At 43.3% G+C, this 12,248-nt stretch overlaps 1 protein-coding gene across 4 annotated transcripts in view; it reads left to right on the forward strand.

Annotated features, from left to right (window-relative positions):
• Positions 1 to 12,248, forward strand: part of MYO5A (myosin VA) — a 115,596-nt gene that overhangs the window by 19,841 nt on the left and 83,507 nt on the right. For all 4 annotated transcript variants that reach the window (XM_060282746.1, XM_060282747.1, XM_060282748.1 and 1 more), the window contains exon 2: positions 11,799 to 11,909. In XM_060282746.1, the coding sequence (XP_060138729.1) occupies positions 11,799 to 11,909 (111 nt within the window). The remainder of the gene's footprint in view (positions 1 to 11,798; positions 11,910 to 12,248) is intronic.

Below are 12,248 nucleotides of genomic sequence, written 5' to 3' on the forward strand. Positions count from 1 at the left end.
GTATATTGTCGCAGGTGGCAGCTGCTGCTCTCCCATGTTTCTTTTTGTGTCATTGTTTCTGCTGTGGAAAGCAACATTGGGCCATATACAGCTGAGTCCTGCACAGCGTAGACCCACTGAAAATTAATGGCCCTAAGTTAGTTGTGTTCATTTAATTTCAGTGGGTTTATATTTGATACAACCCACATAGTCCAGAAACTGTATGAAAAGCTGTGCTGGGGCTCTGTCTCTGATGACTAGAAAGAAATGTGCTGTGGCATTCTGGGTGTTCAGCAGTCTCTGCCCTTTCAGCATGCAAAAAGCATCCTGGGCTCTGAGCTTGCACTGGATGGAACAATAGCTAGTGGAGAGAAAGCTTGGTGAACTAGTGGTTAGAGTGCTAAAGGAGGACTGGGAAGACATGGATTCAACCCCTAGCTTAGCAATGAAACTCACTGGGGGGCTTTGAGTCATCATTTCTTAGCCTATAACTAACCTTCCAGGGATCAGGGGACCCAGGTGGCGCTGTGGTTAAACCACTGAGCCTAGGGCTTGCTGATCAGAGGGTCGGCGGTTCAAATCCCTGTGACGGGGTGAGTTCCCATTGCTCGGTCCCTGCTCCTGCCAACCTAGCAGTTCGAAAGCACGTCAAAATGCAAGTAGATAAATAGGAACCGCTACAGCGGGAAGGTAAACGGCGTTTCCATGTGCTGCTCTGGTTTGCCAGAAGTGGCTTTGTCATGCTGGCCACATGTCCTGGAAGCTATATGCCGGCTCCCTCGGCCAATAATGCGAGATGAGCGCGCAACCCCAGAGTCGGTCACGACTGGACCTAATGGTCAGGGGTCCCTTTACCTTTACCTTTAACCTTCCAGGGTGGTTGTTGGCGGGTGTTTGTGTGTGAGTGCCGAGAACTATGTATGCCAACTCAGTGGCCTTGGAGGAAGAGTGGGATGAACTGGTAATGGGCAGTTGGGAAAGGGGTCTGGTACTTTCATGACCACCTCTGAATGGGCAAAAGCTGTAGCTGTGGGAGTAGCATTATTCATTCATTCATTCATTCATCCATCCGTCCATCCATCCATTCATTTACAAACAACATTTTTATGCCACCGAAAAAATTAAAAGCAATGGGCTGGGCCGGGGGGAACCATAGACCCAGCAACAGGAGGGTATAGCAAAAACTCTCAGAAGGCACCAAAAATTTCCCAGCTCTTGAAAGATCAAAAATAGGCAAATTATTTTAAAACCTAGGGAGAACCCCCCCCTTTATTTTAGTTCCGGAAAGATCACTGTAACTTCTGAGAGCGGTAGAGGTGTGTGAGTTTTATGTCAGTCTTGCAAATAGTACTGTACTTTGACATGCTGCATTGCTAAGCCTTGGAGCATATAACAGTTTCACTTCCTCTCCCAGAGAATTACTGTAAAAAAAGCTAAAAATAAAAAAAAACAAGCCAACTGCTAAGAAAAGGGACGTGCTAATCATGCTAAATAGCTGAAATATTTTACATATTATAGAAAGTTCCTCAGGACTGTGACCTGTGAGAGGAATTGAAAAGAATGTGGTAAATTTTGGCAGCTCAGTTTTTGAATTTCACCATTGCTTTTTAGAGCCCCAACTTCCTGCACATATGAATGTAGCAACCACCACAAAATCAGGAGGACTTTAGTAAAATGCCGGGAATTCATGTCTTGTGATAATATTAGAGCATGCACTCACCTGTGCTCCAAAATGATACTGTCAGAGGAAGATTGCACCATATGCTATTTCAGGACTTACACATTGACTCTCAAATCACCTCCCTTAAAGAGTGTGTACATATTTGGCCTAATTTGTGTCCTGTGCCAAACCATGGTTTGTTTAAATGTCTATCTAAACTCAACCCTGCTGACCAATCATTGCTTGTTTTCTGGCAGCAAACAATGGTTTGCTGTTGGCTTAAGAATCATCCCTTATTTTAACTATAGCTAGGTGTTAAAGTCCAAACTCAACAGCCATGCTTAACCATGGTTTCTTTGACTACTCCACCTCAGACTCTTGCCAAGCTACAAAAGCATGAGGCAAAATACCTGGAAAACAAACTAAGCTCTGGAGAAACAAGCTGTGGCTTTTTCTTCATCAATGGAAAGAGTCTTCCTTTGATGGAGGAAGACCAGGGTCATCTCATGATGTTTTGCCAACTGAAGCAAAGGACAGGACAGTCCCCTCTTCATTCCTCATTTTCCCCATAGGATTTTATTAAAGCTTTTTCATAATACAATAAGGTTAAAAAAACTAAATAAAAACAAAAGCAGAGAAAGCTCTTAACACTTGTCTCAGAAAGTGGTGGACCCTCCCATCTCTGACTTGGGAGCTTTCCTTTCTTTTCCCAGTCTCTCACCCTGGGAGGTCTTCTCAGCATCCATCCATCCATCCATCCGTCCATCCATCACCTTCATGTGTGTGATCCTTGGACCCAATATACAGAAGCTTACTATATTGGCAGCTGAATCTTACTTCAGTGCTGCTGATGGGATAGTAATAGGGTATGTGTGTGTGAGAACTGTCACTGCTACACTCCAGCACCTGCCACCTGAGGCAATTGCTCACTCTACTACCTAACAGTAGGTCCAACCCAGACGAAGACATTGGAGAAAGGGGATCTTTTTAGATACCACGCATTGAGAACAATAATCCATTCTGCCATTACTTCCTTGGTAAAAAGATTAGTGTATAATCTGGCACTCGCACTTCGTGTGTGTGTGTGTGTGTGTGTGTGTGTCTGTGGTATTCTAGATCTGTGTTTTGTAGCTGAGGTTCAGTTACTTTCTGAAGAATAGATTTGCCTGTGTTATTTGGATATCTATACTGTTATGTATGCTGCTGTCTTCATTTCATATGCTCAAATATTCCTACATCACTGAAAGAAACTGAGTAAGCATTATTGAGGAGTCTGTTCTTCGGTTACTCCTTGCTTGAGTTTAAAATGACAAAATGCTACTGTGAAAGGTATAATTCCTGTGCATATTGATTGGAGCTGACACGTTCCCAGGGCATTGTTTCCTAGGTGTACCGGTACATTTTTTTGTTTTTTTTTCCTTTTGTTGGTTTTCAGAACTTTTTAAAAAATTGAAACTTGGTTTCAAGCATTCACAATCACAAGTAACAAGAGGTATGAACTTATTAACAGTTTAACAGTAGTTTCCATATCTATACATCCAATTTAAATAAAACACCCAATGAATAGAAAATAAAGAAATATGCATCCTAGGTGTTTGTTTTGAGAATTCCTGATGAAAAGCCAGCTTATTTCTAGTCATCACTAATGTTGTCAAGAGGTGACTGCCTCAAGTACATCTTGTGATGTGAATGTTTTGGTGGTTAATATGGTCTGATGATTTGTTCATGTGATCTCAGATGGTATCATAAAGTACAAGAGGAATCTTGCCCTAGTTCATGGTGTCTGCTCTTTCTGTGAGATAGAATTCCATCTATGCCTCATTCTGCCTCTCCAGTGCAAAGGAAAGAGTTGGAAAAATGTACCTGTTAATAGTTCTGCATAAATCTTGTCATATGTGTCTAGGAGTGTTGCAAGGAGAAGCAGCAGAATTATTATAAAATTAATAATAATAATAATAATAATTTGCCACTTCAAGTCGGTTCAAAATTGGGAAAGGAGTACGACAAGGTTGTATATTGTCTCCCTGCTTATTTAACTTATATGCAGAATTCATCATGCGAAAGGCTGGACTAGATGAATCCCAAGCCGGAATTAAGATTGCCGGAAGAAATATCAACAACCTCAGATATGCAGATGACACAACCTTGATGGCAGAAAGCGAGGAGGAATTAAAGAACCTTTTAATGAGGGTAAAAGAGGAGAGCGCAAAATATGGTCTGAAGCTCAACATCAAAAAAACCAAGATCATGGCCACTGGTCCCATCACCTCCTGGCAAATAGAAGGGGAAGAAATGGAGGCAGTGAGAGATTTTACTTTCTTGGGCTCCTTGATCACTGCAGATGGTGACAGCAGTCACGAAATTAAAAGACGCCTGCTTCTTGGGAGAAAAGCAATGACAAACCTAGACAGCATCTTAAAAAGCAGAGACATCACCTTGCCGACAAAGGTCCGTATAGTTAAAGCTATGGTTTTCCCAGTAGTGATGTATGGAAGTGAGAGCTGGACCATAAAGAAGGCTGATCGCCGAAGAATTGATGCTTTTGAATTATGGTGCTGGAGGAGACTCTTGAGAGTCCCATGGACTGCAAGAAGATCAAACCTATCAATTCTTAAGGAAATCAGCCCTGAGTGCTCCCTGGAAGGACAGATCGTGAAGCTGAGGCTCCAATACTTTGGCCACCTCATGAGAAGAGAAGAATCCTTGGGAAAGACCCTGATGTTGGGAAAGATTGAGGGCACTAGGAGAAGGGGACGACAGAGGACAAGATAGTTGGACAGTGTTCTCGAAGCTACGAACATGAGTTTGACCAAACTGCGGGAGGCAGTGGAAGACAGGAGTGCCTGGCGTGCTATGGTCCATGGGGTCACGAAGAGTCGGACACGACTAAACGACTAAACAACAACAACAACTTCAAGTCAAAGTGACTTAAACAATCATTAAATAAACACAAACATACAAAAGGCCATAGATAATTAGATATCAAAGGCATGGTGAAAAATGAATGTTTTTGTCTGGTGCCTAGAGATAGGTAATGATGGTGCCATGCAAGCCTCCCTGGGAAGAACATTCTACAAGCAAGGTGCCACCACTGAAAATGCCTGTTCTTGTGTTGCCAACCTCTGGACCTCCTGTTGAGTGGGCACATGAAGAAGGGCCTCAAATGATGATTGCAGGGTACAGGTTGGTTCATATATAGGGAGAGGCAGTCCTTGAGGTGTTGCAATAATATGTTGTTGTTTAGTCGTTTAGTCGTGTCCGACTCTTCGTGACACGACTTTATTGCAATAATATAATGCAATTATTGCAATAATATAATGGTTGCTATTTAGCAGTATCTTGGAAAAAACCAATTAATTCGTGTTTAATTTTTGGAAAACGTTCTGGCTTCTTTGCAATATATCTTACACCTGCCCAGTATTCAGCCACTGAAACAGTCTCAAGTGAATCCTTGTGCTGACACTGTGTGTTATTTATCCTTTGCTAAAAAGAACCCCAACAATCCATCACCCTCGATCTGAGACCAGTGTATTATATTTTCATGGATGGTAGGGTTGGGTTTTTTTTTGGTAGCAGCTGCTGCTTTCTTCTCTATTCTAGACCAGCTTTAAGCCGTGCAGAACATCTGTGCTACTTTCCAGCTGCCATAGAATGTTTCCAAGAGTTTTCTCTTAGGTCTGGGTTTCAATAGCATATACTGTACCCTGATGTGGAACTGCTATGACAGTGTCACAAATCTGTAGCAGCGCATTACTACCCTGCTAAGCTTATATAATAAATACTACAGATTGCATGTTTGATATGAGTTGGTGTTCTGATGCTTTAGAAAAGAGCTGGCTGTAATTCAGAATAAATGAGAGCAACATAATGTACAGCTTGGCCACCTCGTGCAGCTTTATTATTAAAACAATTCTATTTTCTGCTTTCTTAAGCAAGGATTGAAGTGTTATCTGTACTGTTGATAAAACTACAGATGATCAAGCATGCATATTTAAAACTACCATTTTCTGGTTGTGGTAGCAGGATCTTAATATCCTTTTAACTATCTCACGTGGAAGGCTCAGCTGGCTCTGGCAGTCTGGTTTCTATGGTGATCTGCAATCTGGTTTCCCCTTCTCTCTGTTGTTGCAAGGAGACTGTGTTTTGGTTTCCCAAGCAAAGATTCGAAAGGTGCTCCTTCTGATATTGTGGCACTACCTTATATATGAATGAGAAATGATACCCAGCACCTGCTATTTATTTTTTAAAAAGCATTTATACCCTGCCCTTTAGCTGAAAAGTCTCTCAAAACAGCTTAGAAAAATCAGTACAAAGACAGTCTGTGACCTCAGGCTTACATTCTTAAAAATACATGACACATAAGGAAAAAGGATTGGGAAAGAAAGTTCTTAAAGTTACAGTTGTTATACTGCAGTTATACAGTTCAGTCGGTGCAGATTCTGGTTGTCTAAACCAACAGCCCCTTGCTGATTTCTCTGGTCTGAAAATATCAGACTGGGTGGCTTACAGTACATGTAAAGACACAGTAAAAAGTCAAACATTTAAAACTTCCTGATACAGGGCTGCCTTTAGATGTCTTCTAAAAGTTGTGTAGTTCTTTATCTTCTTGACATCTGAGTAGAGAGAGTATTAAACAAGCATTTTTGTGGAGTGTCTACTGCAGTGGTGCCCTTTCCCCAGTTTCCCCAGGGCCGGCCCATCCATGGGCCAGCTGAGTCGGCCACCTCAGGCGGCAGGATCTGCAGGGGCAGCAGTTCCCAATGTAGATCCACTAATCAGAATGCCAAAGCAGCAAAAATGTGCGCTCAGCTTCAAGCAGCTTCCACAGGAAAGGCACCAATATTAGTTTCTTTTGCACAGAAATGTGGAACTTGCGGCTCTCCATATGTAGTTCAACCGAACCTCCCACCATCGCTGACTATTGGCCATACTAGCTGGGGCTAATGGGAGTTGGAATCTAACATCTGGAGGGTCACAAATTCCCAGTCTCTGGATTAGCAGGTGCTGGTAGGCATAGTGACCTAAGTCTATATTTGGGTTTAAGATTGGGATGGGGGAGCTGTGGTTTGAGAATAAACTTCACAACTATTGGTGCTTCTGAGGCACATTTTTCTTCTTCCACTTCATTTTTCTTCTTGTTTCCAGCTGTCTCCATTGTGGAGGGCAGCTACAGAGTCTTGTGCTTGGCAGGCTTGGCAGGCTGTGCAACAATGAATCTGGAGTTCACAAAAGCTCCCTATTGTACTTGCATGAGAATACAGTAGACCCTCAATTTACGCACGTTTAACTTGTGTACATTCAGCTTCAACCATCACAGGATGGTTCGCCACAAAGAATACAAAATGAGAACACAGAATGCATACAAAACAAACCATAAGCCCCCCCCCCCTTCCACAAACCCATGTAAAGGCCCATATTCTATTGTATTATTGTGGTGTGGTGCATGGCTTTAAGTTAGATGCTTTAAAGTTCTGCTATGGAACACAATGGGTTTTTTATGAATACAGAAAAAGAAAACAAATGCTTTCTCTATTCTATGACAAGTAGTTCCTGGTTTTGTCTGCCATAAGCTTGTCCATTAAATCATGTGCACCCACTTTAGAAGTGGTTCCAAGAGTCATAAAGCTTCATAATTGTGGAGGAACTGTCTCCAGATTATAGGTCCAGTTGTTCTTTTTTCTCTTTAGTGTGGTTAGTATTTATTTGACCCCCTTCCAGGATTACCCAGTGCATCTAAGGGCATTTCATAAGACTTCAACATCCGCTGTGCTATGTTTGAAGAACAGGAACTTTCCCTCCCAGTGCTTCATGGATAAAACAGAACCCTTTTGCAATAGCCATATTCACACCAAGGACCACTTATTCCCTTCTGTTAGGGAACTGAAACCACCCTTTCGCCAGTGATTTTCAACAACTCTGTTTTCAGCCAAAGAAGGCTCCCACAGTGGCTTTCAAAGATCAGTACTGAAAGGAAAAGGGATTAGGAAGGAGGAGGAAGAAGGAAAACTCGGACACTCGTTCTTAGTTGCAAAATTCTTATAACAACCAGCTGGGATGGAAGAAGTTAAAGATGAAGGGAAGCCAAAAGTTGCTTGTGTCTTGGTAGAGATGGATACTAAGATTCATAAACTGTTGGCTGCATAGTTTCAGGCATAGCTGCCTGCATAAATGCCCATAATGCCACTTCATTTTTAGTGTAGTTTCGCAAGAGCTCTTCCAACTGAATTGCCTGCTGCATTTCTTTATTGTCCAATCACATGTTTCTTAAACTGCGTGGTACTTTCCCCCCCCCAGGTATGTGCCAGCCTCTCCTCTACTTCCAGACTCAAGTGCAAAGGCACACAGTGGTAGCTCAGTGCAGGTCCATTCATGGACAAGACCAGCTTGCTTGGCAGAGCACCCTAGGGGTGTAGCAGGAGCTGCCATGTTACTTCAGGAACCTGGCCACCATACTTGCCAAGTTCCGGCCTGATAAATAAGGGACTGGACCGGAAGTAGCAGACCGGAAGTAGCGCTGCCGCCATTTTGGAACTGGGCGGAGCATGCTCAGAAGCGACTTTTGATGCTGCTCTGCCCTGTTCCAAAATAGCCACCGCACCAGAAGTCGCGCTGCAGCCATTTTGGAACTGGGCAAAGCAACATCAAAAGTCGCTTCTGAGCATGCTCCGCCCAGTTCCAAAATGGCCGCCGCGCCAGAATAAACCGGGGAAAAACAAAACAATACGTTTTTTTCGGCTGGGAACAGCTGGAAAAACGGGGGTTTCCCGGGGAATACGGGAGATTTGGCAGCTATGCTGGCCACTGCACATCCAAGTATACTTTGTCAGGAGTGCAGGGTTGGCTCAAGACATTTTTGTGGGATATAAAGCTGTCAGTCAAGTCCAACATTCCGAGAGGACTAACTGTCTCTATGTGGCAGTCAGTCGGTTGGTTGGTTGCGGCAAGGAGTGTTAACTGGTAACTGCTCGGATGCAGTCTTCTCATGATTCACTGCTATCTAGTATATAGTTTATCTGTTATGTAACCTAAGTCTGCCTTCAGGAATAACTATGTAAACCTGAATGAATCTGATAGCAAAGTAGTTTATGTTAATATGATTCAGATTCATGTGTGTTTTCTTTAAGAGGGACAGAAAGGGATTATCAACCAGGAAGGTATAATTATTGATAGGACTCAGACGAGTTAGCAATCATATAAACGTTCCCACAATTTTGGCACCTGGGTTGCCCCCACTCCCCGCCAGGGAAGAAGGGGTGAGAGAAGATCTACATCAGGAACAAGGGAAAGGGGAAGAAAGATCAACATTGGAATCTGCTGCCCTGGTGGATCCTGCCGCCTGAGGTGGTCACCTCATCTTGGCTCATGGATGGGCTGGCCCTGCAGGAGTGGGTTTATATCCTATTGCTTTTGCTGCTTTCTTACTAGTTGAATCTCTAAAAAAGTGACTGGAGGTCCCAGAAAGTAGAATACGTTAGAAAGGCAGAGCCTCCAATATTTCGTAGAAGAAAATAAGAGATATGTGTGTGAAAGGTATACCTGAACCCACATCAACTCCTGTATAGCATTGCATTTAGTCCTCAACAGCCTGTTACCCACTGATTTTAAAGCCAAGATGGCATTTGTTTCTTTTGGTTAAACATATATTGGGAAATCATAATTGTCTGACAGTATGCTACTGCAGGTCAAAATATTTGCAGTAAGTGAAATGAAAAACTGTTCTTCAAACTGCACTGATGTCACAGCGCATGGATTTATATGTGTGTGTTAACTACAAAGAGTATGCTCAGTAATGTAAGCTCTAGATTCCCTCATAGTGACAGTGAGCTGATTCCTAAAGAATGGCAATTCTAGCAATTCACATTAAAACGATTTTAGCAAGGCAAAAATAGGGGCCATCATTTCTCAGAGACAGGTAACAAAAAAGTAGGTACTGTCCCTGGTAGACGGGGACAGATGGAGTATATGGAAAGGCAGCCTTGCCACTTGAGAGTTTGTGGAATACGAGTGTTATCAAAATATCTGAATAGTCAAATTAGTCCTCTAATCCTCCATCTATATTTTCCACAAGTTTTTAAAGAAATGTTGGACTCATTCTGATGCAGTGGCAAGCTATGGTTTGCTGCTACATGACTGAGCCCTGTACTCGTATGCTTAGTCCTCCCCTCCTGCTTCACATGCTCGCATTGCCTCCTGATTTAGTGGCACAGCTGGTTGTTACAGCCAAATCATTTAGTGCAAAGCAGAGGTTGTCTGTAACCAGGACCTTGGAGCACAGTTTGTAATGATTTTTGGTGACGTTTGAGGTTAGGAAGAGAGGGTGCAACTTTTAAATGAATGACTTTAGTGCACTTTGCACCAATAATGGCAACGTGTGAATTTATAACTGTTGTTTGTGTGGATGCATATGACAACAATGGTGCATTTTGTGGAGGGATGGGCTCAGTTTGGATTCCGATTTCAAGACCAGAATATCTTGGACTGAATGTGTTGTGTGAGAAAACTTATATATGTGGGCGGGGGAAATAAATCTTTAGGAGTGTCTCTGCTCTTTCCATATGGCATTTCCAGTTAGACCACTACATCATCTCTCTTCAAAAGAAAGTGGCTATTGTACTTATAGATTAGAATCTTCAAATAAAAAACATGATGGATGATCTTCAGTCCTTGCCTTGAAGTCCTTTTGGTGGAGTCCATAGCGTCAGTACTTGGAGGCATATTCCACTGCAGTAAAATCTAAGAGTCATTGGAGTGAAATTATAACAAAAATTCCCAAGCAATTGTTAATTTCCTAACAATCTGTATAGGATACATCTATCTATCTATCTATGTAAAAGGTCCCCGTTCGTACGCGTCCAGCTACCTCTAAAACCGCTTGACCGATTGCATTGAAATTTTCACACAACGTTCCATTCCACTACGCGGGTGTTTGTATAAACTTATGTATAAACTTAGATTGGACAGCTGTCACACCTGTGAGAAGTTAGAACATGTTTTCTAGAAAAACAAGTCAAAGCAGCACAACTGAGGATGCCTCAGCTGCTGCCATTGGCGGCAGACTATCTGTGACATCACAGTAGCATGGCATTGCCCAGCATAGCACAGCCAGGGGAGCAGGCCAGACCCAAGATGCACATGGGGTGTGCGGGTGGAAGAGAGAGAGGGGTCGGGATGACGGGTGCCATCACACGGGAAGATGACCAGAGGTGGACAGAGAGAGCTGGAGGGAAGATGACCAGAGAGACGGGAGGGACCACAGAGAGAGAGGTGTCATGACGTCTGGGTTGTGGTAAGGGGCTGGGGTGAGGAATGGGGGCGCTGAGTGGAGGTGGGCCATGCCTTTGGGGAGGAGGAATGTGTCGGGGTGGCGGATGCCATCACGCAGAAGGAAGATGATGTCACGCGGCGGGAGGACCAGAGACAGGGATGTGCGGCTGGGATGGGGAACGGGGATGCTGAGTGGAGGAGGCCCATGACTTATGGGAGGATGAATGGGTGGGGACGGGGTGGGGGGATTTGCCAGAGTAAGCATGTGAGGGGGAGAGAGCGCTCGCGCGCTCGGGGTGCCAGGTGCCGTTATGCGGGAGGAAAATAACGTCACGGCGGGGGGACCAGAGACGGGTGTCTCGATGTCATGCGGCTGGGGTGGGGAATGGGGACACTGAGTGGAGGAGGCCCATGACTGAGCCACAGCAACGCGTGGCTGGGTACAGCTAGTCTGTTAAGAAAGTTAAGTCAGTGCACGGTAGTAGTAGTTATTAAGTTAGCATTAATAAACAATTTCAGAAATTATTCTCAAGCGGTGGTGGTAATAATTCCTGCCTGTCTTGGCCTTGAAGCATTCAATACATACCTGTGGGCATTGCATAATTTCCCTTGAGTTTGATGAGACACTTCTTAGATATCATGTTTAGGATTGCATCCCTGGTTTCAAATAAGTCCATAGGATTAACGGGGGATAAAAATTCAGTTCATTGGCTTATTACAATATATTGTTCTCATTGAATTCGGCTGATGACAATCATGTTTGCTGTAAATATTTCCCCCCATAACATGGCTGATAATTTTTAAAAGGTAATGTTTGTGTGTGTGATTATTCTTATTATTTCAATACAGATTGCTGAGAAAATACAGCTGATTCTTTCTTAATTTTGTTTTGCAGTATGCAAGGATTTGGATACCTGATCCAGAAGTAGTCTGGAAATCAGCAGAACTTGTAAAAGATTATAAATCAGGAGACAAAGTCCTTCATCTTCGTGTTGAGGATGGCAAGGTAATGTTAACTCTTATCATGTTTTTTTTAAAAAAACATCCTTATTGAAATTTGCTGCAGAAGGTTACATGTTCACGGTCTTGTTTATTTGTAGTACAGGTGGCAACCATTTTGCGTGGGGGTTCCATTCCCGGCCCCCATGTACGTCGGCAGAGCACGCTGCCCCGTAAGCTCTGCCCCACTCCCATTCTGCCTCTGCTCTGCCCTCTTCTGGATTCAAAAGGAACTGCGTGGCGGGGATCGCACGTCAATTAGACATGCCTGAAATTGTTGCCGCCTGTATTTATATTTTGCCTATTTACCCAAGTGCTCAAGGTGGCTTACAGTATATTGTAAATA

The sequence above is a fragment of the Zootoca vivipara genome, chromosome 14, assembly GCF_963506605.1.
Source record: "Zootoca vivipara chromosome 14, rZooViv1.1, whole genome shotgun sequence".
In the NCBI taxonomy this organism is placed as follows: domain Eukaryota; kingdom Metazoa; phylum Chordata; class Lepidosauria; order Squamata; family Lacertidae; genus Zootoca; species Zootoca vivipara.